We start from the raw sequence: 27,211 nt of genomic DNA on the forward strand, positions 1-27,211 counted from the left end.
TTGTGGCCTCAAGCCCTGGGATCGTATCTCTCCAGCTCTGAAATGTCTCCATTGGCTCCCAGTGGATGCAAGGATTAAATTCAAAACCCTATGCATTGTCCACAAGGCTTTCTGAGGCCTGCGTCCAACATACCTTCAGCTATCCTTCCGCAAATACCTCCTATCACAAGCTCTCTGCTCCTCTACCTCCAACTCCCTCAGGGTCCGTCGTTTCTCAAAGAAATGAGCTGGAGGTAGATCTGTCTTCAGGTGGGGCCTCCCTCTGGAACAGCCTCCCTGCCACTCTGAAACTTAAGAACCATCTCCGGTTCCGGAAGCACCTCAAGACCTTCCTCTTTGCTTCTGCCTTCTCCCCCTTCTTCCCTGCTGATTATGCTCTCCTTCAGCACCATGCACCTGGCCAACTTTTGTCCCCCATGCCCAAGTACCTTCTCACCCTGCCACCCTCATGCACTGCCTCTGGGCCACCCCTTGCACTGGGGTCTGTATCTGTACCCATACAGTTCCTCCCATCCCCCTTTTTTTTCTCCTGCATTTATCAGACCTACCCATCTTGCTGCCATAAACCCAGCACTTGCCACTCGCTAGCTGCACTACCATTGTTGACTTTTTATTAATTAATTTATTACTAATTTATGTTTTGGTTTTTTTTTCTCCTCGCTCTGCACTCTCCTTTTTCTCCCCCCTTCCATGCACTTTTCTCTCCCCTCTACCATGCACTTGCGCATTCTCAATGTCACTGGGCCTAGTAAGATCGTTGTTTTTGTTCTCCCCTGTTCCCCCTCCCTTGTCGTGCTCCGAAACACTTGTGTATGAGCGCGATAGAAATAAAATATCAATCAATAAACTGCGCTTAGCTGCATGTGGTACATCAAAATCAAGTGGACAACTAAGTTCAGCTTAACCAATAAACGCATCCATTTGCAATGGAACCCGTTTCACTAATACGAAGAATTGTGTTGTATTAAGCTAATGGTTGGAATATTTAACTGTCTTTTGTATGGCAAAAGGCGAAGGAGAATGACTGGATTGACTGTAGCGGAAGGAATGTATATGGAGGAATCTGAGAGTGCGAAAAGATCTGAGGAGTGTGAACATGTAGAGAGGGAAGGAGCAGAGACGTAGGCAGAACACAAAGGGGGAGGTGGTGAAGGAGGAACATCTGAGCAGAGAAGGATATGAGGAGGAGAGTTCCAATCGGATTGGGGATAGTGGGGAACAGTAGAGACAGTGGGGGAGGCAGATGAGAGAGAGAAGACATACCAACAGAAAGAGGGGGAGGTTGAACATCAAAGTAGACGAAAGGAAAGGTCTATTAATGGAAGAAGGCTATTGATGGCTGGGAGTGGAGTGGGGACTGGGTCTTGGTGTAGAGAAGGGGACAGTTGTGAGGAAAGGTAAATAAATTAGTGGGTGCAAGAAGAGTTGGAGAAAAGGCAGTTAGGAAAAGTAAAAGAAGGCCCAAAAGAAGAGAGGAATAAGTCAAGAGAGGAAGGAAAATGCATGACGGTCCCCCAAAGCCTGTGTAGCAGGTTTCTGCTGAGCTGGGGAAATGACAATTTGAGGCTATGCCAGAAACCTGACATAGGTGTGGTGGCTTCTAGGGCAGCTTAAGTTGGAAGGCTGTGTGTTAAGACCAAGCATAAAGGGTGAAGCTGAAGTACCCCGAGGTTCAACTGTGGATCTTGTTTTTGACGCTTGACCCCCATCTGATGACCAAGAGTGCTGTGTGTTGGTGTTAGGCAGAAACCTGTGCAGTTCCTTTAGGGACCACTGCAAAAAGTTTGACCACAGGAGTAAGCAGTAAACCCAATTGGTAGCAGTCTGCACCACCCAGATTTACCTGGTAGCTGTGGCTGAGCAGTCGGACTTCTCTCAAGAAGAGTTAGGCAGTATATAGAGTATACAGAATAAGGCCAAAGACACAGTAGAACATGCAAAGTAGAACATGCAAACACTGACCAGAGCCTTGGTATAAAAGTATATAATTATTTATTTAAAAACACACTTATGAAAATACACTGGCACTAATATATCAAGCAAGTTCTAACACAGTCACTATAAGTATATACACCTCCCTAGTTAATTATTCGACAAGTCTAGGTTAAGACACCACTTATTTAGCAAAACAGGTGAGTGCGTAACCGTAGATGGCACTCCAATAATTTGTTTAAAAGGGGAGAGAAAAGGCAGAGTAGGAAAATAACACTGTACCAACACTTTTAAGAAACCACAGCAAGTCGAGAAAGGCAGGGTCTACTGTAGAGCAAAAAGTTCATAGGCCAGGCCCACTCTTGGAGAGAGCAAGGCGGCATGTGTCCAAGATCACACAGTGGAAATGCACTCAAAGTTTTTGTAGAAAAGTCAAAAGAGGTTGGATTAGTTCAGAAAGGCAAAGTTAGCAGGTCTGAGGTCAACCCAGATTAGAAAGTCAAGGATTTACGGGACACCTTGGACAATCTGTTGCAAGGGAGACCATACGGGACACAGTACCTGAAATGGTGAGAAAGCTCCAGCAGTGGCAGTTGTTCCTGGCAGCGGGTGCAATTCGTGGCTTCAACCAGAGGAAGAGAGGATCTCGACGAGGAAGAAACCTGGAGGTCGTTGCACTGCCAGGGAAGAAACCAGCCGCAGAGTTTCCCAGTTAAAAGGTACGACCCTTTTATTCGCGGTAGTGGTGAAGCGTGGCTATCCGGCCGCCGGGGTGCTTGGCACAGGTGATTCGGCCACGAGACGATCCAGGAAGGCCAAAAAGGCGAACTGGTTGGTCCCACCAGCTCAAAGGGAAGAAGACTCTCCTGGAAGAAGATCTCCTCTGTCGTCTGGGAAGTGGTGAGTTCGTACAGCAGGGCTCCACCGGTGGTGTCATCGTTGTAGATGGCTCAGCTTCTCCCCTCTTCGGATTCTTTAGGTCCTGTGGCGACTTCTGAAGTTCCAGTCCCCAAAGCCCTGCTTTTATGCAGAAAATCCCCCTTTCAACAGCCTAGCTGTCACTCAAACATGCGGCTCACCACTGGGCCAGTCACACAAGAATGCGACTTGAGTTGCTAAGGCAACTCAGTCCAGGGTGCCTAATCCCCCTCCCACACATCCTGTATACCCCAGACAGAGTGGCACCATTTGGAGGGCTTCTGTGGAGAAGCCAGCCAAAAAGTGGAACAAAGGGCTCGACTTGGGTTAGAGTTTCAGAGGCGAACACAAATGCATTTAAAAACCGAGTCCTAGCAAAAAGACCCAACCGGGGAATAAATATTAAATAAATAACCTGGCGGTATCTTTAACATTGCACCAAAAAGTGGTGCGTTTAAAATGAATGGGATAATCCCATAGGAAATATTCCGGTGGAATATTTCACATGGTATCCACTGCCACCAGCCAGAAACTTGACAAGGGGGGACTGGACAGTGCCACCTTGGAAAACAGACCCTGGGGTAATCGAATTACCCCTACCAGTACTTCCACAATATGATGGTTTGTACTGATTCTGTTCACAATTTGAGACTAGTAAGGCCAATGGTGACTTTACATGCCCTGGGAGACAGTAGTCAGTCCCAGGGTATGGAGTCTATGTTTGGGGGTCACTGACACCCCTGTGTTACTGCACTGATGGTGCTGTGTAACACACATACCAAAAACACATGAAGCCCTATGGAGTAAAAGACCCCATAGCCCTTAAAACACATTACATAGTCAAAGGACATTCTCAAATCATGCCTAAGAGTGGGAGAAAGAGTCTCACTCTTAGCAGGAGAAAAAAATAAACCCCAAAAATCCAGCAAAGCTGCTGGGGGACTCACTAGGTTTGGGAAATTAGCCTTAACAGAGAATTCTCCTTAACAGTTGGTGTCTGGTATCAGAGTGTCTTAAGAACAAGGTGATATTTCGTAACCAAGCACCAGCCAAGAAAAAAGTGTTTGTGTCAATATAAATGACCAGAGTCAGGATGGCTTTTTGAGCATCCCGGTTAGCAGCCTTGAACTATGATGCTGTAGGAAGTTGGGCCCTAGTTCGGTGACACTATTGTACTATTTACATCCTCACCATTATTGGCTCAGTCAAGCCTAATCCCTTTTGTGGTACATAAAGTAAGTAGGGAACTTGATTGGTCTGTTGATCCTCGGCTTTTACAGCGGATACACATTTCCAGGAAAATAAATTAAAATAAGATTGACTCTGTTCCTACTGCTGGTTAGTCTGAGATTACTAAATTCCTGCAAATATTCTTGCTAACCCCATGTTTTGTTAGGATTCATTTAATTCAAGATTGTTACTGTTGTCTCACAAAGTGTGACTGACACGGTTCCATTATGTTGTAGAGCGTTTTGAGTGTTTGGGACGTGTACACACTTATCCTGGTTTGGGACTGGCCGTCAGTCTGCATTGAGGACTTCCTTCTAACTACAGAGGGTGATTCTTCCTCGTCAGTTACACGGTATGTGTTGTAAAATGTGACTGAAATTCCAGTTCTAAGCTTGATTTTTATTTATTTTTCTTCATTTTTTAATGCATGTGAGAATGGCTGCAGAGAGAATATGAAATGAAATAAGAATCTTTCCATGTGCTTCTCTTGATGTTTTCTGTTTGCTTCCACAGGCAGCGGGACACGAACCTTAAATTAATAGCTCTCACTGTCCCCGACACAAAGCAGGTAATATTCCTATACATTTCTAGGATAAAAGTAAAGGAACATCTTTCGTGATTTGACACAACTGCTTGCTGGCCAAAATATCATGTGTGGTCTTTATTTTGAAAAGAGCAACAGGTACAGCTTGGGAGTGGTAATATTATGCTTTTCTTATTCCACAAATGTTAAGCTATTTGTAATGTGGGGATCTGTAGAACAGAACCATTATTTTTTAAACTTTGAGGTTCACTTCAAACCATGTGACCTCTGGGTAGGATGGTGGTGCCAGACGAGTCCCAAAAAGGACATGGTCCTTTTTTCTGTGGCTTCAGATCCAGTTCTACTGGGGTATATGGTTGTGGGGAGGGACAGAGGAGCATGCTGCAGAGATTCATTCCGGGTGGTGCGAGTGTGGCAGGGTGGGGGTCCCAACAGCTGCAGTACCTGAACAAAGATGAACATTGTGGAGAGTTTCTCAGGCTTCGCTGAAGGTGAATAAAAGATGACATACTTTCATCTCCCAACCCAGTTCTTAAAGCCTGGTGACCCTACCTTTGATCACAGGATCCACTTAAGAGGTTGTGCAGTGTAGACTGACCTCCTAGATTGCAATAGTTACTAGCACATCTCTGAAACATCCCACTTGCTGCAGCAGTGTGAAGAGACTGGAAGATGGAGATGTGTGTGTGCTGCACACATACATGGTCTGCACAGGATGTTGCCTGGGGGCAACCGTAATGTATCAAGGGAGACTTGATCTTTTGCAATTTTACTGGAGCTTCTCTTGCTGCAGAGATATATGGTGTAATTCTGGAACTAATCTAATAATCAATAAGTGCATTTCACAGACATGAAAGATGGTGAGGATATGGATATATGACGACGTGAGACTGATGCTGCAGCAGCAGATCTGCATTTTCTTAACAGAAATGTGCAGTTTCACCAAAGTACTAATAAACCGTATTAGCTCTGATGCAGAGTAGCCTAGCTGGAGGCTTTGTTTTTATATTGGTGGCCAGTAGGTCAGATTCATTTTTGGCTCACCCTTTGCTAACTAGGTAGTCTCCTTATACTTTATACTAACTGCTAAGATGGATTTCCAGTATCAACCCTGGGGGCGCATTCCGAGGGGACAACCTATTATGGTGAACGGGAAAAACACTGATGGTCTAGCCAACCCCAGTCAAGATAGTGTTGTATAGCAGTAAGGCTTAACCCCAGGTGGGGGGTGGGGGGTGGTAGGGGGTGGTAGGTTGAGAGTAGTGTAGAGCTACATTGAGACACACCGAGCCCTCCAATAATTCCAGTGCGAAGAGTGCAAAAATATAAATTATTTAGAAGGCCTTCAGATAAGTAGCCACACAGCTGCTATCATATTCAGATATACATTCACTTTTGAGGGTTCTGCTAACAGAACAACATAAACAGTTATGCAATAAGCAAAGTTGGAAGCAACACTAAATAACTGCGTAGTAAAGTAAGTGAGAAAAAGTTTGGGACAAATACAAAAGTTACGTAATTTAAGTCAAACACCTAGAGATTAACCTAGGAGGTCACATGGTGCAAGAACATGTATGCTAATTTACTGCTTGCTCAGATTATGTCAGCAACTGTATCATGGTTTCATAAATCCTCTGAGCCTAACTATGTCTGTTTTGTCTAGTCAAGGGAGGTCAGGGGGCCACTTAGGCCAGAAGATTGGGTCCTGCTAGTCTGCTGTTCCAGGGTACGGTGATACAGTTCGGAAGAGCTGACGGCATGGCGATATGGGATGCAGACCTACACAGGGCAGATTACTTCAGGAGACCGCCCAGTACACACAGAAGAATGGGTTTGCTGTGAGTTGCCATGGTCAGGCGGCCACAGGCAATATTCATAGTGTGAGCAAGGGACCAGCCTTTGCACAGCGGCTCTTTGGTCAGGAAGGCTGAAACTTGCGATGCAGGCTTTTAGTGTTCAAGCTGAAGATCAACAAGGTTCAAAGAATGTATTCCGAACAGCAAAGGCTGCAGCGAGATGACCCAGAAGAGATGTGCAGCCCACAGGGTGGTACAGGGACACTTCCGAAGGCTTAGTCAGCATAGATCCTGAAGCAGAGGTCAGGACAGGTTTTTCCCCACTGGTTAATGGATTGAAGCACCAATGAGGATTTTCTTGTGAAGCCGGACTTCATCAGGACCTGGCTGGAGGCATTGCTGGTCAGATGCAATGGTCAACCTTGGCTCTTCAGCAGGCAGCACTTCCTTTTAATAGGTGAGCAAACAACCCTTTGGATATCATGCATGCAATGGAGGGGGATGCAGAATAACTCAGACACCAAATAATCGGACCAACTCAGGAAGATGGCAAAGGTTGCGGTTTTATTAACAATGATCTAAAACGGGGAGTTATAACGGACATCAACGGACGTTCGCTCGAGATCTCAATCCATTTCACATAAAAACATCCTTTTATACAAAGAGTACGTTGTATGTGATGTCCTACTTCATGGCAAATGATAAAAACCTACGAGGGGTTGTGATAGGCTCAAGGGGAACATCTAAGTATACTTTCTGTATGGGCTGGGATTGTGATTGGATATCTATTGTCAGGTGGACAATTTATGCCTACCTCTAAAACATATCTTCAACACTGTTAAGTACACAGTATATAATTGGTCTTCAAACTATAAGGCCCTTCATTATACAATCCTCCATAATTGGTTGGCACGCCCGTGCCATGTCTGGAACATTCGGTTCACTTAGCAGCACGCAAGCTCAAAACCCAGGTGACATTAGGTGGCTTGACTTTACCTCCCACCCCAATTCGCTCATCATCCCTCCTCACCCCTGCCTTCTGCCATGAAGATTGTCTTTGAACTTGGCCTTGCAGTGTATTCTTGTCTCTGGGAATATAAGGGAGTGCGAGCACGCACTATCGGTGTTCTAGGACTCTAAGCTCAACTCTATTTCAATCCTTAGCTCACGTGACAAACCACGATTTGGTCCATTTTGCAGCATTTAAATGTCTTAAATGAATAAAACTTGGCATGCATGGTGTTTTTTCTTTGCACCTTAACAAGGGATGATTCAGCTTCTCACGTTCACTGCCTTTGATAAGCGGCCTTGGCTGCCTCAGCTTTGACACCAGGCCAGACAGCCTCAGCATTCATATCCACGATCCCCGCTCGTTCTTGCTGCAGCACAGTTCTCTCCCTTTCCTCTCCATGGGTCCAGGCTTACTAAATTCATGACACTGATGTTCAGTTTCTATACAATGGCAGCTTTGCCTGCAGTCTCTTCACTATGTATAACCAGCTTCTAAGATCACTTAGTCTACTTGCGTTTCAGCATCTGTACAGTTATTGAACGGCTTGCTTTTTTTGCAGTGCTTTGCACATGTGAAATCCTCTTTTAGCATTTTTAAGTTTACTCGATTCTTAACTTTGTCTTCCGTTTCTCAGGGCATCACGCTTATCTCTTGTGAAGTCACTGGCCCCTCTTTCACTCTTTCTCATATTGCTTCAGGGAGTACCTTGCTCAGATTGTTGTCTCTTTAGGGATTCATTTGATATGGTTTTTGGATATCTTCTTTGAAATATTCGCCATGGGATGGTCACAGCAGCTGGTGTCAAGCATGGCACGATCTCAGGGTTGCAACATATAGGAAGTAGGGGGCGGGATTTCCTGCAGAGGCATGCAACTGCTCCTCTACATAGGTGTCTTGACTTCAATAATTATCTGGAGAATAGCTGCCAGAGTCGTCTTTTTACCAAGAATTTGGGCTGAATACACCCTCGGGCCCACCAATGGGAAGGATCTACACCATTCAAACTGGCAGGGGTTGTCCAATCATGGACCACTTCTGTCCACACACTTGGCATCTGACGCACTGTGACTCTGATGTGGACTGGGTCCAGACAGACTTGGCCCCCACATCCAACCACACGCAACCCACCGCTTTGCCTGGGAAAGCAGGAGCTTTGCCTGGGAATGGGCATTTCATATATGGTTTTCTGGTATCGAGTGGGCAAGAAGAAGGCTGAAACACACAATGGTCAAAGGACAGGCAAACGTCTTGTGACACAGCCATTTTAGATATGTTCCAATGTATGGCAGTATGTGATACAATGCAAAATTTCAATATCTGCTATCACCTGCCCTTCCTTGACAACTGGTAATTGTAATCACAGTTACATAAGAAAGTTATAAGGAAACAAAGTATCCCAACCACACTAAGGTGATGTGTGCAGTTTTACGAATACATTAACTCCTCTGAGGGGGATACCCAGTCTCTCAGTACTGATTAGATGAGACTTGGGGACTGAGCAGATTCTCATAAGAGTAAGCAGAAAAGAATGGAATTAAAGCTGAGGGCTTTACTTGCCTTTAAAGTAAGGTCAACAAAAAACTGAAGTAAAAAGATATGGTGCCCCATAGAAGTCCAATGGAGAAAAGCATCAAAAGAAATGTTTTTCTAACACTGAATTTTGGGAGCCCTGACTTATTTTCACTAACAGACGTTTTCCAAAGGGGCAACTTGATCTTGGTTTGCTGTCCTAGTAGCCCATATGGCTACCGGGGGAGGGATTGGCACAGAGAAGGCAAAGAGAAGTGAATATGGCCAAGGGAATGTGCACAATTGGTATCAAACCACTTGCACCCAGAAACAAACATGCACGCTAACCTCATGATGTGCAAGTGGAACATGATTCAAATATATAAAAAGGGATGTGGGGTAAGCACTTAGAAGCGCCTTATGATTGCATAGAAACTCTACAAGCTCCTCTCCCACAATTGCTGTTACAGGTACTATCAGTGTCATTGCTGGTCCGGTATGTGGGCATAGCAGAGTCTGTGAGCAAACGCCCTTGATGGTGTGGTATAAGGTAACTCCAAAGCAATACTCACGAAGACTGTAAAAACCACTGGATATGTCCGTAAATCCCACAAACCCTGCTAAACAAACAGGGTCCCTGAAAAGGTACGACGGCAAAGGAGAGGATAACTTAATACATAAGACTCCTGACAAGTGACGAGTAGGGATAGTGCTTGCAGAATAGACACTAAAACCTAGGAATTCATCCAGGAGCCGAAAAATAACAGCACAGAAATGTTTCACCAGCAAATTCCAAAGTAGCAGGGGAGACTGGAAGGCCACAGCGAAATTTCTATGTAAAAGGAGAAACTCATCCAAGTGAAATTGACGATACAGTAAAGTAGATGAAAGGGAGCTATAATGTGGGAAGGAGAACCACAACAAAAGCTGAAAGAGATCATTAAATGGGACACAAATATCCTGGTAAGAGTGGGAAAGTGACATATGTTAAGAACTGACTAACAGACCAAAACACAGATACAATACTGTTAGAGAGTGAGAACTCTATGGGTCCCACTTGCAGGCACTTCATAAAGGAAGAGCTATACAAGACAGCCCAACCCAGGAGAGACGGTACAGGAGTACCAAAGGCATATCCATGTTTAGCAAAGGATAAGACAGTGTTAAAAGGGATTCCTTGAAGGCAATCCCTACAGAGGAGGGGAAATCCAAAAGAACTTGTTACTAAGATTCTCTTAGTAATTATATATTTACCTGGCCCGTTTTAACCTCAGAACATTTTGCTTTTACTGGTGTAATATTTTTCCTTGTACCTCCGAGTGTGAACCTTTCCCCACTGAGTCTTTTACTCGTTTTATGAGACTCTCAATAGTCTTTTAAAAGTGATCATCAAACTATCGCCCTATTTCGATCACTCCTTTCCTGGGCAAACTACTGGAGAAGTTGGCTCTCTCTCAGCTTACTCCCCACATTGAATCTGTTGGTTATCTCCATGATCATCAGTCTGGCTTCAGAGCATCCAGAAGCACGGAAACTGCTCTCCTGAACACTCATGAAGACCTGCTCTCAAATCTTGACACTAACTCTCCTTTTGTACTCATTCTCCTTGACCTCTCCTCAGCATTTGACACAGTAAATCATAACATTTTGATCGATCGTCTCTGTGATACCCTGGGCATCACTAATCAAACCCTGGCATGGCTTGCCTCCTTTCTCTCCGACCATCCATCCCAGGTGGAACTCGGTCCTTTTCTCTCCACTATAACTCTCTACTTGTGGGGTCTCTCAGGGATCCAACCTATCCCTTTGGTATTTCAAGATCTACATGGACGGCTTGGCCTACAGGATCTCTTCCTTCACTTCCACCTTTCAGTTTATGCGAATGACGCACAGCTCTCCTTCAAGCTGCCCTCAGCCTCTTCGTCCTCCTCACTCATTCATGACTGTTGGTCCGCAATTCAGTCCTGGTGTGCAGCTAACGATCTCCGCCTTAATGCCAGGAAGACAGAGATTGTTCTCATTGGGACCCCCAATCCTGTTTTCCCACTCACTCTGGCCGGCCTCCCTTGGTCCTGCGCCCACATCCAACAGTGAGGCAAATAACTCTGGCCCACATTACCTACAACACTCTTCCCAAATACACTCCCTCTAGAGCACTCTGCTCATCCTCCAACTCTGAGAGTGAGCTGTTTTTGGGGTGTAGATCCTTATCCTCTGCCGGAGCCACCCTCTGGGACAGTCTGCCTGCCTCGCTCCGCCTCGAGCCGGATCGCCTTAATTCCGGAAAATCCCAAAGACCACCTTCTCATCTGCCTTCTATCTACCTCTTCCCTGCTAAACTCCGCTCTCTACCTACTACTTCCTCTTTCTGCTCAGCAAGCTGACTGGTCACCTGGCCCACCGCAGAACTTTACAGGTCCCAGGCACCCACACCAGTCCCTGCACTTGCTGCCGGGCCCCACATCACTTCTTACGACGCTATGCACTTCCCAATGAGAGTACCCTCTGCACCTATGCTGGCCCTCCTGGATCAGGCGCGCTTGTCCTTTTCCCCCCTTCCCTCACGCTTCCTGTCTGCGACACCCCACCTCTCTCCCCTCCTATCCCCACTGCTTGTCAAATACTTGCCCTACCGTCCGTTGTTAGTATGTACCTCCCCTCTCCTCACCCCTCCCCCCGCTTCCCCATCATCTGTTAACGCACTTGAATTAGCCGAAATTTCATCAGGCCTATTATGCTATTACTGAATATCATTCGGAATCTCCAAGGCCTTATGAATGATTGTATCCCAGGTTCCCCTCCCGTCTCGGAGCACTTTGAAGCACTCGTTTGGAGTTTAAGCGCTTTATAAACAATACGAAGACTGGTTGCCAAAAACCCAAAATGGATCCTGAGGAGAACTGAAATGGAAAATACGGTTTTTGAGCTCCCAAATCAACATAGTACTCCTCGTAGGGTTCAGGAGTTAAGTTCAGTAGGAAACAGTCCCCAAATAATGCCGCCAAGTGTACGTAGTGAAGGGAGTGAATCGTGATTCGGATACAGTAAAGTGTGTTTGGGTCATAGGCTGCAGGCAGCTACAAACTTTTATTTTTGTTGAGATACCCGTGTAGCCCTTTTACTGCTTCTGCAGCCTCTTGCTCCGTGATCCTAAGCAGCATTCCTGTAATTTGTAAGTCCTGTGACGAGGACGTTTTATTTTTAGCACATCTTTGTGGAGTCTTTGACATGGGAGTGCTATTTTGCCAATGTTTTGTCTGGGAAGTACCCAATATGGACATGAACTCCTTAGAACTGAATGGGATTCAGTAAGGACTGGGGAGGAACTTCCTGAGACCGCTAATGCTGTGTGTATTTTACCATGTGAAGTTGACATTTTGCTGACGATCCGTAATTGGATGGCTTTCGAAAGTTTCAATAGTTCATTGATGAAGATTGGAAGGCCAAGGTAATCCCTGGGTGGTGTCTGAGGGGTTTGTGTTTCTGTCCAGGCCATTCACGTGGATATACCAAATACTGGGTTCTAAGTAGCTGAAGGGGACATCACCAGAGATTCCTTGCTGTTGCTGTGCTGGCAACATCTGAGGCAAGGCTCTGCCTACCCTTCAAGCCCTTCCTCCTCTGCAGGGATAACTGGATCATCTGCCACTGCAGCCATCTGTGCACTGTGATGAATCCAAAGACTTCACCCCTTATTCCCATATGGGAGCCACTGCCTTTGGGACTAGGGAGGTAACCCTCCCTAGAGGTTTGGGAAAGTGGGACCTCACTAGGAGCGACTCCCCTCAAGTGGACAAGGACTCCCATTCTCATGGGGAACTGTCTGTAACTAAAGCATTATCTGCATACGTAGGAATCTGAAAGACTGATACATTCAACCGTGGAACTCCAAACACTTAAAGTGCCTTTGGATGTTTGGCTCAAGACCATGCTGGTCTCTTGGTTGGCTTGACAAGTGAACATAAAACACTCCTTTTTGGTCACAGAGTGAGAATAAAGGCACCATCACCTTGAATGGAAGAAGAGAAGCAATGCACATAGCTAAGCTTCCGATCTGAGGGGCGGAGCCGCATTGCGCAGCCGGCTGTAGCGCAGTGAGGCAGAAGGAGAGAGACGCTGCTGATCCGACACACAGCTGTGCGGAGTCGGCAAGGCCGAGCCGAGCTGGCCTTTATGTAGAAGCGTGACCATACAGATGACGAGGTGGGCCCGGTGCGGAAGAAACTACTCTGAATCCAGAACCCGAGGAAGGAACAAATCTTCTGTTTGCAACAAGGGAGTCGAGCAGAGAAACGCTGAGCTCACCTGAACACAAAGCTCTGTCATGTCATGACGGGAACGCCAGGAAGCTGTGGGGAACGTCACTGCTACCAAGCAGACGACACTGCACTGTAGCAAACCCGGCAATGTATAAGGTACCAAGGTTGCTCATAGTGGAGGGGGGGTGGAGGGAAAGGGGGAGTAGGAAGGATTATCCTAACTCCATACCAGAGGCATAAAGGCCCAGAGAGAGGGAAGGAAACAAATAACAAGGAGTGTTATTTGAGCCCAAGAAACCCACATCTATCAGCTAAAAGGCACATCGAGACAACGAGGGCCAAGAGAGGCATATATAAAGAGCAGCCACCAATACCCCAGGGAGATAAGTGAGACATTGGGACAGACACCTAAGGGAGCCAGAGGGGCCCAATAGGACAAGTGAAGAACACATTCAATGGTAACACAGAGACCAGCAAGACGTGATCCTAGTGGGGAGAACCTCCTACTCCCCTAACAACCCCTCCAGCGGTTTCTTCATCATTCTATGCATGCGACTTGGTTCCAGAGATTATCACTCAAGTTCTTCTTAAAATGGGCATCCAACAACCGAGATGCTAGTCGACCGTCATCTTAATTTACTCTCCTGGAACTCCAGGGGATTTAACTCGCTCTCCTCAGATCCTGTAAGACTTCAGACCCTTCAGAGTTCAGATCTGATTTTCTTCAGGAAACTTGCTTGATGTACACTGTGGGAATTGACGGGTTCTCAACTTTTCAATAGCTGGCCCAGCAAATGGGAGGGGGAGAGGCCTGCAGGGGGTCTCCTTGTCGCATGCAAAAACAATTTCTTTGTGTCTTCTAAACTGCTATCTATAGAGAAACAGGGAATTCAGATTGTGAGAGTGGGCCTGTCTGGTGATGAGGCCAATGGGCACTGGTTGGTGATCAACTTGTATTGGAACGCTTTGGTTTCCAATCTTTTGGAATTTTTACAAGACCTATCAGACCGTCTTGTCAAATATGCTACCCTATTACCGCCAGTTCAACTCTTAATAGCGGGAGATCTACATTCTCAATGTGTTGATGTCTTGGACAGAGTATCACGCAACAGTAAATTAAGTACAAAGAATGGAAAAACCTGGTTAAAATTCATGAGGGAAAGGGATCTCTGGTTACTAAATGGGAATGTGGTGGGAGATCTCTCGTGTGAACCCACTTGTCATATGGGTTCTTCCTTTTCTACCCTAGATTATTTTTTTGTAACCAGAAGGATCTTTGATGGTTGCTTGAAATTTGTTGTCTCTAGAGGTAACTCAGATGATCATGACATGCGTATTGCTACAGTGTCTCGAGAGAGCCTCTGTACAATTAGTCTATCATCCAGAGGTCATAGCAAACTCTGCAGGTAACCGTTTAAGAAAATGTGTTTGTTTATTATTTGTAATGCGCTGGAATACCCTAGGGTAACAGGGCGCAACAGATACAGGAATATGCAAAGCTTAGTTGCAGACAATAAAATATATACAAGGCATAAACACAATAATAATGAAAGTAAGCAGGAATATATACATATATACAGTTAACAGTTCTGTGTCCAGTATGTCCAAGTGACAAGAGGGGGAGGCGGAGCCTGGCTCAGTATGTTTAGACCATGGCTGTCTTCAGCCAAGACATCATCTTGGAACGGAATTTTGGTAGGGTAAGTCCATTCTGAGGGTGGGTGGTAGGGAGTTCCACAGTTTAGCCGGTTTCACTGGGAAGCTGTTACCTCCTATGGTAGAGCGTTTGTAGTTATGGACGGAGAGGCAGTCTCTATATGCTGTCCTTGTCAGTCTCAAGGATGTCAGTCTGTGAAATCTGTTGATCAGGTAGATGGGGGGCCGCGTTATTGAGGGTGAGTGAGGCAGTTTTTAGGGAGATTTTGTCTATGATAGGGGTCCAGTTGTTCTGCTGGCTGCGTGCTGTGATGTGGTCTCTTCTTGAGATGCCCATGGCCGCTCTGAGTGCATTGTTCTGGAGGGTTTGTAACTTGCTAGTAGTGGCTTTGGAGGACCCAAGAAAAAGGGCGTTACGTAGTCTAAACGGGATAGTATGAGGGCTCTGGCCAGGGTCAGGCAACTGGTGTCAGATAGAAAAGGTTTGGCTGTAGGGATCAATTTGCACGTGTAAGCCGTGGAGGAGGCTAGTGAGTTCACCTGTCTGTTAAAGGTGAAATTGGAGTCCAGGTAGAAGCCCAATGTTTTGACTTCGTGTCCCACTCTGATCGTATTGCCATCAATTATGAAGGATGAGTAAGCTGGGCTTAATTTCTTTAGGCTGGCAGTGGTACCCAAGGTGATGAGTTCTGTTTTATCATCATTCCGGCATAGACCGTGAGTGGCCATCCATGCCTGGATGATGATGTAAACCCTATTCACCAAGGCCAAATCCTTTCCATAATCTCCAGAAAGCGGAAGGAGGATCTGGGTATCATCTGCATAGTTAGTGTAGGTGATACCGAGATGATACAGATCATCGAAAAGGGGCTTGGTAAATATGTTATACAGTGTGGGGGAGACACAGGAGCCCTGGGGTGCGCCACAGGTGATGGGTATGGGGTCTGCAGCATCTCAAGGCGAAAAAACCCTCATGGTTCTGACATCGAGAAAAGTTCTAATCCATGTAATGGCCTCGGGCGAGAAGTGGGCGGCCGTGTGTAGGTGAGTGCAGAGGACCGAGTGGTCGACCAGGTCAAATGCTGCAGAGAGGTCGAGGAGGAGTAGTGCTGCTTGGCCATTGTCTTTAAGCAGATCGATCTGTGTTTTAAGGTCGATGAGAGCTGTCTCAGTCCCATGTTGGGGTCGGAAGCCTGATTGTCTGGCTCCTAACAGGTGGTGTTCTTCCAAGTGCTTCTGTATTTGAACATAGGCGACCTTGTCCAGGATTTTCAAGAGGAATGGTACCGTTGTTATGAGTCTGTAATTAGTGGGGGTAGCTTGGTCAAGAGTAGTTTTTTTTAGTAGAGGTAATACCCAGGATTGTTTTAGGTTGGTTGGGATGGACCCAGTGGAGAAGGAGGCATTGATGAGCTTTGTGATAAATGGGGAGAGGTCGCGGGCGGTGTCTTTTATGAGATGTGGTGGACATAGGTCTCCCTGGCAGTTAGAGGGCTTCAATGACCAGATGATTTTTTCGACTTCGAGTATGGTCACTTTGGTAAAATTGAATTGTGTATATTCACTTGTAGTCTGCTTCACGGGTGGCTTGGACAAGGCAGGGTTGTTCAAGGATGCTTTTTTACAAGATATTTTATTTTGTAACGTAGCGATTTTTTTGGCTAAGGCATTTTGGATATCGGTACACCAATTCTTATCTTTAATGCAGGTCTCCGGTGGTGCTATGGGGGTTTCTACTTCTTTTAGAATAGAGAATAGTTCCTTCATGTTTGAACTGGCTTGGGAGATACGGGAGTCAAAGGAGGTACGTTTTGCTAGGATGATTTCTTTTTTGTACAGGACCGCTAGTTTGGTGAATTTGATTTTATTGGCTACTGATGGGTCTCTTTTCCAGATGGTTTCACAATTTCTTTTTTGCTGTTTTAAGTTTTTGAGGAATGATGTATACCAATTGTTCAGGTGTGTTTTGGGCTTGCTTGGCCTGAGTTTGAGAGGGGCGATTAGGTCCAGGGAAGTGGACATAATTTTATTGTATACCTCAACGAGGGTCTCAGGATCCAAGTTGTCAGGGAGTGAGTTGAGTGTGGGGAGTAGGTTGGGGATAAGTCTCTCCACCGTGATACTCTTTTTGTTTCTCGTGAGTGTGGGTGGGGCCCTACTAGGCTGCATAGGAGGAGGTCTAGTGGTGGACAGCAAGAACGATACCAGGTGGTGGTCAGTCCAGGCTAGTGGTGATATGTCAGTAATGTTAGCTAGGCAGTTGTAGTCAGCCACCCAGTCAAGTATTCTGCCCTTGTCATGGGTGGGTTTGAGGCTTCTTTGAGTAAATCCTAATTCGGTAGATAGAGGGGGGGGTCTGACTTTAACTAACAACTTGTCTGGACGAGTTAAACAGCTGTCTGACGGTCAGCTCTCCCGTTGTGCCCCTGCTAACTTTCAGGCTTTTCTGTGGGAATTAAGTCCCCAAACTGTTTGTTAATAAAAAAATAGGTGACCTATAAGCATGTCTGTGATTCTAACATCCATGAACAAAAGAGGTTGAAACGGAACCTTACAGCAAGGTTGAAAATTGGGCTTTGATAAAGAGCTCCTTGATAAACAGCTTAGGGGGTGTGAATAATGTTTGAGAACTGTGTACGCTCGCATAAACACCTAATATATCAGCAAGATGGAGGGGGAAAAGATGTTGAGGGCATTATCCCTTAGACATTCTGGAAATTTTTGGGCAATACTAGGTTCCTTGGACAGCCAACTGTCATAGTCAGGAAATTATATTGCAGGAACAGGTGTGGGTCAGTTACTTTACAGAGGTTTATGGTTATTCGGATACTCGGATTCCAAGAACGGAAATGGGAGGGGCCTGGTCCTTATCTTTTTCCTGTGAGACCTTTGAAAATCTGATTAAGAAGTCGTTTAGGTCTAGATCGGCCGGCCCAAATGGGCTCAGTAACTTTATTCTAAAAAGGAACCCCTCTTTGTGGGCGCTGCTCCTAAAATATTTATTTAATAACATTTTGTTGGCTAAGGAATTTTCAGAATCCTGGAGATCATCTGTGGTGATCCCAATTTATAAAAAAGGATCGCTTAGCAGCTTCGATCTACCGTCTGATATCTCTCTTAGATGCGGATAGTAAAATCTTGCTAGGCTTGATTTTGGTAGAAATTGTCACTTGAACCAAGTTAAAAGGCATCATTCCTAAACAACAAACAGGTTTCAGAAGGGGGTTGTCGACTTCCCTTAATGGACTAGTTTTAAGTTGTCCAAGTATGCAATCTGGGGGTAAAGGTGGGTTGCTCCTCTTTGGAGGATGGATTGATCTCTCACAGGCGTTCGACACCATTAATAGAAATCTGCTTTGGGAAACATTGAACGCCTGGGTGGGCCCCCCACCCCCTGTCTATACTTATTGAACTCCATCATAATAAATCTATACGAGTTAGGCTCTCGAGAGCTGGCGCTCTGTCAGACTCAATTAAGATCAAAAGAGGAGTACGCCAGGGGTCCCTGATTGCCCCCTTTCTTTTTATTCTCTTCATCTCAGATCTCACTGTATGGTTGCAAGATAGGGGTTTGGTGACTCCATAAATTGGGGATTTGAAAACTAGTTGGTTGGCTTATGCTGATAATGTGGTGGTTTTGGATCTTCCAACGTCTATTCTCGACACTAGCAGACTATGCTAGGTACCGATTTAAAAATCAATCCAGAAAAATCAAAAAAGCTACTTAAACCGTTTCTTTGGGAGTTGGAGAACCGCGCCGTAGAGGTAGTAACTGAGATCACCTACCTAGGGTCTAGTATTGTATCCTTCCTGACTATGGGTCATATTGTTGCAACAATTGAACTTAAAGCGCTCAATCTGGGGGCGCAGATGAAAATATTTTTTTTAAAAATTCTGGAAGTTCTCTATTCAGCCCATGATGAAGTTCTATATAGGTAAAGTAGTTCTGATTATTGTGTTTGGTTTGGTTTCCAACCCTTTATCTTTCAAGATTGGGATAAAATAGAGTCAAAATTGTTGAAGCCGTTGAATCTGCCCAATTGTGTTCCTATTAGCTGTCTGAGGTATGAACTATGTCTGACCTCGCTTGGGAGAATTATGGAGTGGAAATGGGTCTCAATGTTGAGGTTGATTTTAGACCTGCCTAAAGGTTCACTATCCGAAGATGTAGCAGTGACAAGACTTGGAGGCGATAACATCTTCCTTTGCAACTTGGAGGTACGATGTCAAGAAATATTGGTTGATTCGGAATGCTCATTGGAACTACTTGTCCAGAATCCTATGAAAGTCAAAACTCGCATTCAGCGAGCTGACTGGATTAGGACAATTGACAAAATGAGGCAGGCTAAGCTCTTTGCTTCACATAACCAAACTAATAAATTGAGAGCTTTTCTGCCGCATTATTTAAATAGGTCATCAGATCCAGCCATTAGATCTATCTTTTTGAGATTCAGATTTAATTTACTTGCCACGCGGGAAATAAGAAATAGAGAAGATTCTCCTACTGGTATTTGTAACAAATGTGATAAGGAAAGTTAGTCTCTTTACCACCTACTCTGAAAGTGTCAGGGCACATGGGCTTTGAGAGTCTCTAGACTTGGGAGATTTGTTCACGATGTGAGGTGGTTGAACTCTGATATATTCTGGGAGTGATTATCATTGGGCGAGGACTTTTTTTTACATTTGAAGTAGTCGCAGTCTTAAAGGAACTATATTTAGGGTGGAGAGATCTTTAATTAGATAATACGGTGCTTCTAAATGGACAAACTATGTTGAGGCATTTTGTTTTAGATTGATGTACTGTGTTTTAAGTGTTTTTGTTTGCTTTTATGTGTATGATTGTATTGAGGTCTCTTGTATTATTGACTCTTCTTTCTTTTAATTTAATCATTGATTGTATTATATTTCCTGGTAAATAGTGTTAAAAGTCATTAATTGTTTTATCTGTTTGTATATATAACTAATTCACTATAAATAAAATAAAAAATTAAAGATTAAGGTAGTATCCCTCCACCTATGACAACTTAAACAGTTGATGTTTTCAGGGACTTGAAACTTTATTTTTGTCTGCTTGAGGAACTTTTGGAACTTTGACAAGATGGCCAAGAGCTGTTAAACCAGGGAGAATTGTTTTCTACGGATAAGCATTGGATCCGAAACCAGGGGGGATTCCTGGAAACCCTGAGAGAGATCGGGGTGAACAACTCTGATGGCCAGATACTCTGCCTAGTTTCTGTTTGGTATTTTTTATAAGTGGTAGTGCCAGTTTGGAGGATACTTTTGGACAGAGGACCATTTTTGGTATTTTGACTATTGAGAAGAACCTTTAGTATGTTTGTTAGGAAGGGATCTCCCGTTTTAACAATAGGGCTAGAAAGGCGTTTTCCTTTTTAAGTTGAATAAACCCTGTTGATAAACTATCATCTGGTCTAGGCCCTTCTTCTGGCTTGCCACAGCAAAGAAGCGCCAAGACCATGTCCATCTGGAACAATAGAGGGAACCCCCTGCTTTCATTTGACATCCTGACCTGGACCTCTGAAGCTGTCCCTCCTCAATGGACCCTTCTGCATGCTGTATGATATGATACGTTATTTATAACGTGCTTAATACCCAGAGGTTTCTAAGCGCAGATCCGGGGATTGAACCTGTGGTGCTCTGTGTCGTCTTGCTTCCAAGGCAAGCACTTTGCCCCTGAGCTATCCTCCCAAAATGTACCGCAGCTCTAGCCATCACCAGAATATCACCAGCCTTTTGAAAAGGACTTCTGTTAGGTAATCTGCCGCTCCTGTCCTGTCATCCTCTGCCATAAAGGTAGTCTTCTATGAGCCTGCAAACCTTGCTTACATCACGGCATCCCTCCTTCTGTGCTCACAGGCTTTCGCAGTCCTTGGTTTAGGAGACCGATCTCGCAGAAAACCAGAAAGGTCCAACTCATCACTGCACCTTGGACTCGTGGACCATTGCTTCATTGAGCAGCAAGTTTGTCCACATCCTAGGAGTTCTTGGGCCTCAAATACTTCAGTAGTTTCTTCAAGTAGCTAGATAGTGTACAGGCCAGTTAAATTGTTACATGGTGATTTAAATTTAGGAGTCTTTTGGAGCCACTTCGTTGTTTTCGTAATACTTATACATGTTTTTAAAGTACTTCACCTAACTGTTGCTATTGCTTGATGCTTACCTTGATACTTCACTATATATATACAGAGCAAACATTTCAGGAAATGTAAACTGTGGACATTTCTTTGGGCACTCATGTCTGTGCAATCAATTGTTTTGTGAATAGCAAAGCCAGACTGCTCAGAAACTGAGAACCATTCTGAGAAACTGGATTACGTTGTTGGAAACCCTGCCTAATGCTATAAATTGGTCTTCTCATGCCCTCACCGGAGGACTATAGAAAACCTAACCGTTGCTTTACATATTTAATGCAGTTATATTCTTTGTCTTTGGAGACTCGCCGGTGGATCAGTACCACACAGGAGGTAACGAGTAAGACATTGGCTTAGCTACCTGCAGATGTGTTTTCTGTCTTAAGAGGAGGTTGTAAAGTTTATGTACTATTCAGAAGCTGCCTTGGGGTATTGAGAACTGCAGTCCATGTCGATTGGCCACTGAGTGAGGCCCGTATGGAATCGTGAACCAGGCTAAACGCAGAATAGAATACTGCGGGAGGTGATCTGTCTGATTTGTTTTATGAAGATGCTTAGAGAGGTGATGGTGTTGGTCAGCCTGAACAGTTTTGTTGTGGCCTGTCCTTTGGGATGTTCCAGTGAGATGTTTAGGGGTTTCCATGTCAATTACTTTTTGGTAATTTTTTACGAAGTAATTAGCAATTTTACATCCCATTTTTTTTGGGGACAAAACCCTCCCAACCCCCATTTTACCCCTTAACACCTAATTACCCATTTTTTTAAATGTAATTAAGAAGTTATCACTTTGACAGCAATTACTTCATGGTATTTTACTACAATGAATGAATGTGAGACCATATAGGGTTCCATGACATTATGACCTTACTTTCCCGCATCCCCATTTAACCCTACTGAGTGGGAGGGACACAGACTGATGCATTTCTGGGATCGACTTGAAATTAGGATGGAGAAAACGTATATCAGTTATGATCTAGAGGTGGGTTCATGGGAGGAGCTGGGTGGATTGATGAAGTTACCTCTTGCATAGAAATTGTTATATCTATCTTATTGCATTTTCTTTTACCTAGTAAAAGTATGCGTCAAGTTTTCCTCCCAGTTCTGTTCAAAATAATCATACAAGGTGGGACATTTAAAAATAAAAATTGAAAAAAGTAAGGTGAGCCAAGAGGAAGAATTTGCCCTCAACATTAGCCGTTGGTGACTGATCATTCACTCTTGGGTAATGGTGTCCAATATGCATGTGGAAAGGATTTTAATATGTGGCTAGTAGATTACAATTTGACATTTTTACCCTGGGATACTTTTCAGTACCATGGTTTAAATGGGTTGCGATGCGTGATATTCATTGGCGCGAGATCTTGGGGCGAAGCGAGATTACATTCCTTTGAGCTTGGGTTGCACATCGTTGGCACAGGTACAACATGAAACAAATTAAGTTTATGGTGGATTGAAATTGGGCTTCGAGTAAGTGGCAAAATTCCAGCTGAAAATGAGATATTCTGCTTAGGCTAAATACTTTATTAATTATCACTCAAAGCCGAAGAGTTTCTCATTAGGTACTGCTTTTACTGCATCCTGGAATATTCAGATATGTCCATGTTTATCCTTTAAAAAAGGATCATTAAACAAATGCTATTGTCACTTTTCTGACTGAGTAAAGACGGAGCAGAGGTGTGAAAGTGCATACAAAGTTGCTGCCCTTCATGCGCTGGACAGACCGAATTTAATCTGGTGGCTTTGTGGGGAGGGGTGAGCTGAAGCGAACCTCTTATTTTTAATGTATCAGTGGTCTCCCCTGCATTTTGCAGTTGAAAACCATTGAGCTTGAACCATTGAGTTCATGAACTCACTATTGAAAATATTCTTTAGGCGCTTAATGATTTGCTGATGACCTGTGTGAGAATTCTGAAAGTTAAAGGATCCAATCCCACCAATTCCCAATCCAAATAATATAATTACATTGATTAGTATAGCTGTTGCAGAGATCCCAGTAAGTAGCAAACCCTGAATAAAATAGTGCAGGAGGTTCTGTGCCTGCAGCAAAGAACTGTATTCAGCCTGCAAGTTAAGATTATAAAGCAAGTAAGATGGCTCAGTGGAAAGTGTGCCTCTGGCAGAGATGTGCTTTTATCGAACATAGGTTACAATTCTTGCCCGTCAACTTTCTCATGTCAAAATGAACCCCGTCAGACTAAAGTGACAGATGTTACTAATGATTGTGGCTATCAATTTTCAACCAAAATGCCCCAGTCTTTGGCAGCAGAAATATTCCTCCCAACATTAAAAAGGGATATTTGTGCAATAAAGACACAGCGATACAAGTTTACTAATTCAAAACATTGGCCCAAATGGAGGTCCAAGTGAAATAAATGCCTATTAAACATCTGAACATCAGCACTGCCTCTCGCGTATAGGACTCTGCATTCCCTATATATTGTCTGGTGTCCTTTACCATGCCCAAAATACTACAAACATACCCCACCTGAAAAAGAATGAACAATACTATTTATAAATGAAAATATATTTTTCACATGCCTCATCCCCACTCGGTACTACAGGGAGAAAACATGGCTTTAGCATCCCACAGGTTTGTATTCAGTAGCACTTCAGCAGTCCGTAGGGTGCTAATTGATGTAATTGCGCCTTTTGTATTTCAGTGCCTTGCTGGAGCTAGATGCCTAAAGATGGGTAGGCCAAAAAGGAACATTTTAAAGTACAAGTAGATGCATCTCATTCTCCCCTCACAGTGATTGCATACTATACTATTGGGCTAGAAAATTAAAAGAATGGAATACGTAATTTGCGCCAATTTGAATGTTTACTATGAAGTCTTCATGAGTTTAGATAATTTCTCTAGTGTAAGCCTCATAAGTTTAAATAATTCCTAAAACTATGCTCGGTGGTTCATCGGGAGGATATGAACAAATCTAGATGAAAAACAAAAATAAAATCCAATTGTTCAAATGATATGTCCTGTTGATTGAATTTCATCAAGTTTAACATAATTATACACCATTCTATGTAGACTTAATTACTGTGTGGATGCAAAAGTTGAAGTAGGGAGAAAGCAGTTGAATTTCTTCTGTCCCTTCCTTTTGATTACAGTATTTCCTGCAAGTAAAATTTCACAATTTGCAAATCTTATATAAAGCAAGATAGATGAAGCTTAAAGATGGATTTGCTAGCTTGCTTTAGAGCTAGTTAATTTGGAGTTACCATTATGGAAAAAGAGTTTCAGCAGATACGATTGTCCTTGCAGCGTTTACATCGCGCACAAGGCTGCCATCTTGCCTGGTGCATGTTAACTCGTGTTCCCTCAGACCAAAGGAGCGCATCCATTGGTTCTCGCTCACATGTTTACTGTTGCATTATTTTCATTACACTCATTACCAAAAGTAGACTTAATATTGTTCCAAAATTGAGAAACATTAATTTTGAACGATGTTCAATTCACGTACACTATTATGACGCTGTACTTGATGGTCTCATGATTCTAGACCAATGAAATGACACTGATTCTTTTTATGTCGTGAGCAACATTTGGATTGTTTTCTAATTTTAACAGACTCTTGGTTTGATGCATGAGGCAGATTCAAATTGAATATTCACTTTACAAATATGACATTAAGCAAGATTGATAGAAAAAAGTACTTTGTCACAGAAAATGACTCCTCTCTGTGTCGAAATTCAGGCCTGAATTACAAGTACTTTTGGGCTAGTCTTAGTTACTTGGAACCTGCCTAACAAGCGACACCTATGAATGCACAAAAAATACAAACTCCGCTTTTGTTGAATATTCTATTTTCTGATGTATTACACTCCGAGTTCATACAAACATTTTTAGACAACCAAGAAATTAAATGCAATAAAGAATGTACGTGCATATTTTTAAAGTAGGTTTTTAACTTGCAAAGTGTTTTTCTTGTCTACATTTTTTTATTAAAAAGGCAACTATTCGGCTCTTGCTGAATATTAAAATCTGCAATTCGGTACACCCCTAGTTGAGTGATCTTAAATACTTCTTAGTCTAATTAGAGGCAGCTCTCAGAATATTAGTTAATACTTTGGTCAGCTTCATCCATTCAGTGGCATCAGCCACGGAGGTCACGGCTTCAAAATATGACATTTGAAGATATCTAGATTGGAGAGCCGTTCGAGCACTGATAGTGCATAAGTTGCATAGGACTCTACGCCATTTACTGTATCCCCCCAGTCTGCCCTAAATAAAAGTCTCTTGACTAGTCCTCGTCGTTGAACCAGGTCATCTAAGCAAAAACCTAGAGTATCTAACAGAGAATTCATTCTATCACTGAATCCCCTGATAGATTTCACTGACCCGGACTCAACAACCTTATTTTACAACTCATATAGGGTGTTAGCGGGTGGATCATTCATTTTTCTAAATAAGGATAATTGTCTCCACAAATATCTAGATTTGAGTGAGATTAGACATAGGTCATGACGAATAATGGCGTTAGAGATTGCCATAGATAGGCCCATTTCTTTTTCCACATTTTCCCCTGGACCACATTCAAATATGAGCCCATATCATGGGTACAGATGTCCAGATCATACAAAAGAACCGGCTCACATTTCGCAAGATAGAAATGTCTTATTGGTAAGAGCGAAAATGTACATATCCTAACACGCAGAAATTTCATTTGAGTCTTTAATTTAGACGCTTTTTCTACAAGACTCAATTTCCACATCTTTAGGCTAGATTTATTAGAAAACTTATACCCTAGGTATGTTATAGCCTGGACCTGTTCCACCGGATCATCTCACATCTTCCAGATGTATGATTTGACAATTCTCTTCTTAGAAACTACAATCGTTCGGGATTTCGATGCATTAGGGGAAAGATTGTTCATCATTGCATATTGATAGAAAATATTCATCTTTCTACGAAGGTCACGCGGGGTACGGTCAAAAAGAATAAAATCATCTGCAAAGGCCATCCACTCGATAACCAAACTCCCCAACCTTACCGGAGCAATGGAAGGACCCTGCCACATGTCCTCCACATCGCTAATGTACAGGTTGAAGAGCGTGGGTGCAAGTGAGCAGCCCTGCTTGACCCCAACCTCTGTATCAATGGCATCGGAAAGAGAACCTTCTTGGGTTAAGCACACCCTGACCAAGGTATTCCTATGTAACAGTGCCAAGAGTTGGACAATCTTACGTGGAAAATTCATTGCTAGCATTTTAGTCCACAGTCTTTCTCTGATAACCCCATCGAAAGCATTACAAAGGTCCAAGGATGCCATAAAAGCTTCATCCATGTTGGATTGATGGACTGAATCTCTTAAATGGGCCAAAATATTCCCATTCAATCTGTTACTTAGCCTTCTCTAAAGCCAACCTGAAATTTGCTAAAGCAAGCATTCCTTCTAATCACTTTATTAAGGTTCCTTAAAAGTAAAATTCCAGAGACCTTACTAGCTGCATCTAAAAGCGCTATTGATCTATAATTCTGGGGGTTGAGAACGTCCCCTTTTTTGAATATAGGGACAATAATGCTTGGGGCCCAAGATTTAGGGATAATATGATATTTGAAAATCTCATCAAATATGGGTTTGAGCAACTCTGCCCACATTTCAGGGGCCGCCTTTATGACAAAAGGGGGAATACCATCAGGGCCCGGCGCTCTAGATGGTTTGAGTTTATTAATGGCCCACATAATATCTTCAATATCCCACAGACAATCACCCACCACTGGTGGACCGAAATCCAAATCCTGTTCCCTAGAGAAGGCAGAAGGCATGGCAAACTTTTTCTTATAAAAGGAACACCACGCCTCCGCTTGGATGGGGCAATCAAGTCTGTCTTTTACAGGCATAAGTGCAGTATTGACAGTTGCCCAAAATTTTACATCTCTGCCCTTGCAGAGGTTATACATCATCGATTGGTGTGCTTCAACATATTGATCCATTCTCAAGGACTTAATCAAATTTTTGTGTTTCAGGATAATTTTTTTCTTTTAGTTCAGAAAAAGAAATGGGTAATTTCTTCAAGGTAATTTCTTCAAGGCTTTAATTTCCCTATATTTAGTACGCTTAGAGCTTTGGATTCTAGGGTCACCTGCCCTCCCCCTCCGTATCACTAGTCCTACTAATTTTATAAACACATGACATTATAATGTTATAGTAGGATCCCCCCAAATCGATGTCCTCTTCCCTACTAATTTGATGCAACACTAGGGA

The 27,211-nt window shown here is 43.6% G+C and overlaps 1 protein-coding gene across 2 annotated transcripts in view; it reads left to right on the plus strand.

Annotated features, from left to right (window-relative positions):
* Positions 1–27,211, plus strand: part of KNTC1 (kinetochore associated 1) — a 2,501,313-nt gene that overhangs the window by 327,543 nt on the left and 2,146,559 nt on the right. For both annotated transcript variants that reach the window (XM_069619627.1, XM_069619628.1), the window contains exons 12-13: positions 4,317–4,432; positions 4,594–4,648. In XM_069619627.1, the coding sequence (XP_069475728.1) occupies positions 4,317–4,432; positions 4,594–4,648 (171 nt within the window). The remainder of the gene's footprint in view (positions 1–4,316; positions 4,433–4,593; positions 4,649–27,211) is intronic.

The sequence above is a fragment of the Ambystoma mexicanum genome, chromosome 10 (assembly GCF_040938575.1).
Source record: "Ambystoma mexicanum isolate Mex_15411 chromosome 10, UKY_AmexF1_1, whole genome shotgun sequence".
NCBI classification, from domain to species: Eukaryota; Metazoa; Chordata; class Amphibia; order Caudata; family Ambystomatidae; genus Ambystoma; species Ambystoma mexicanum.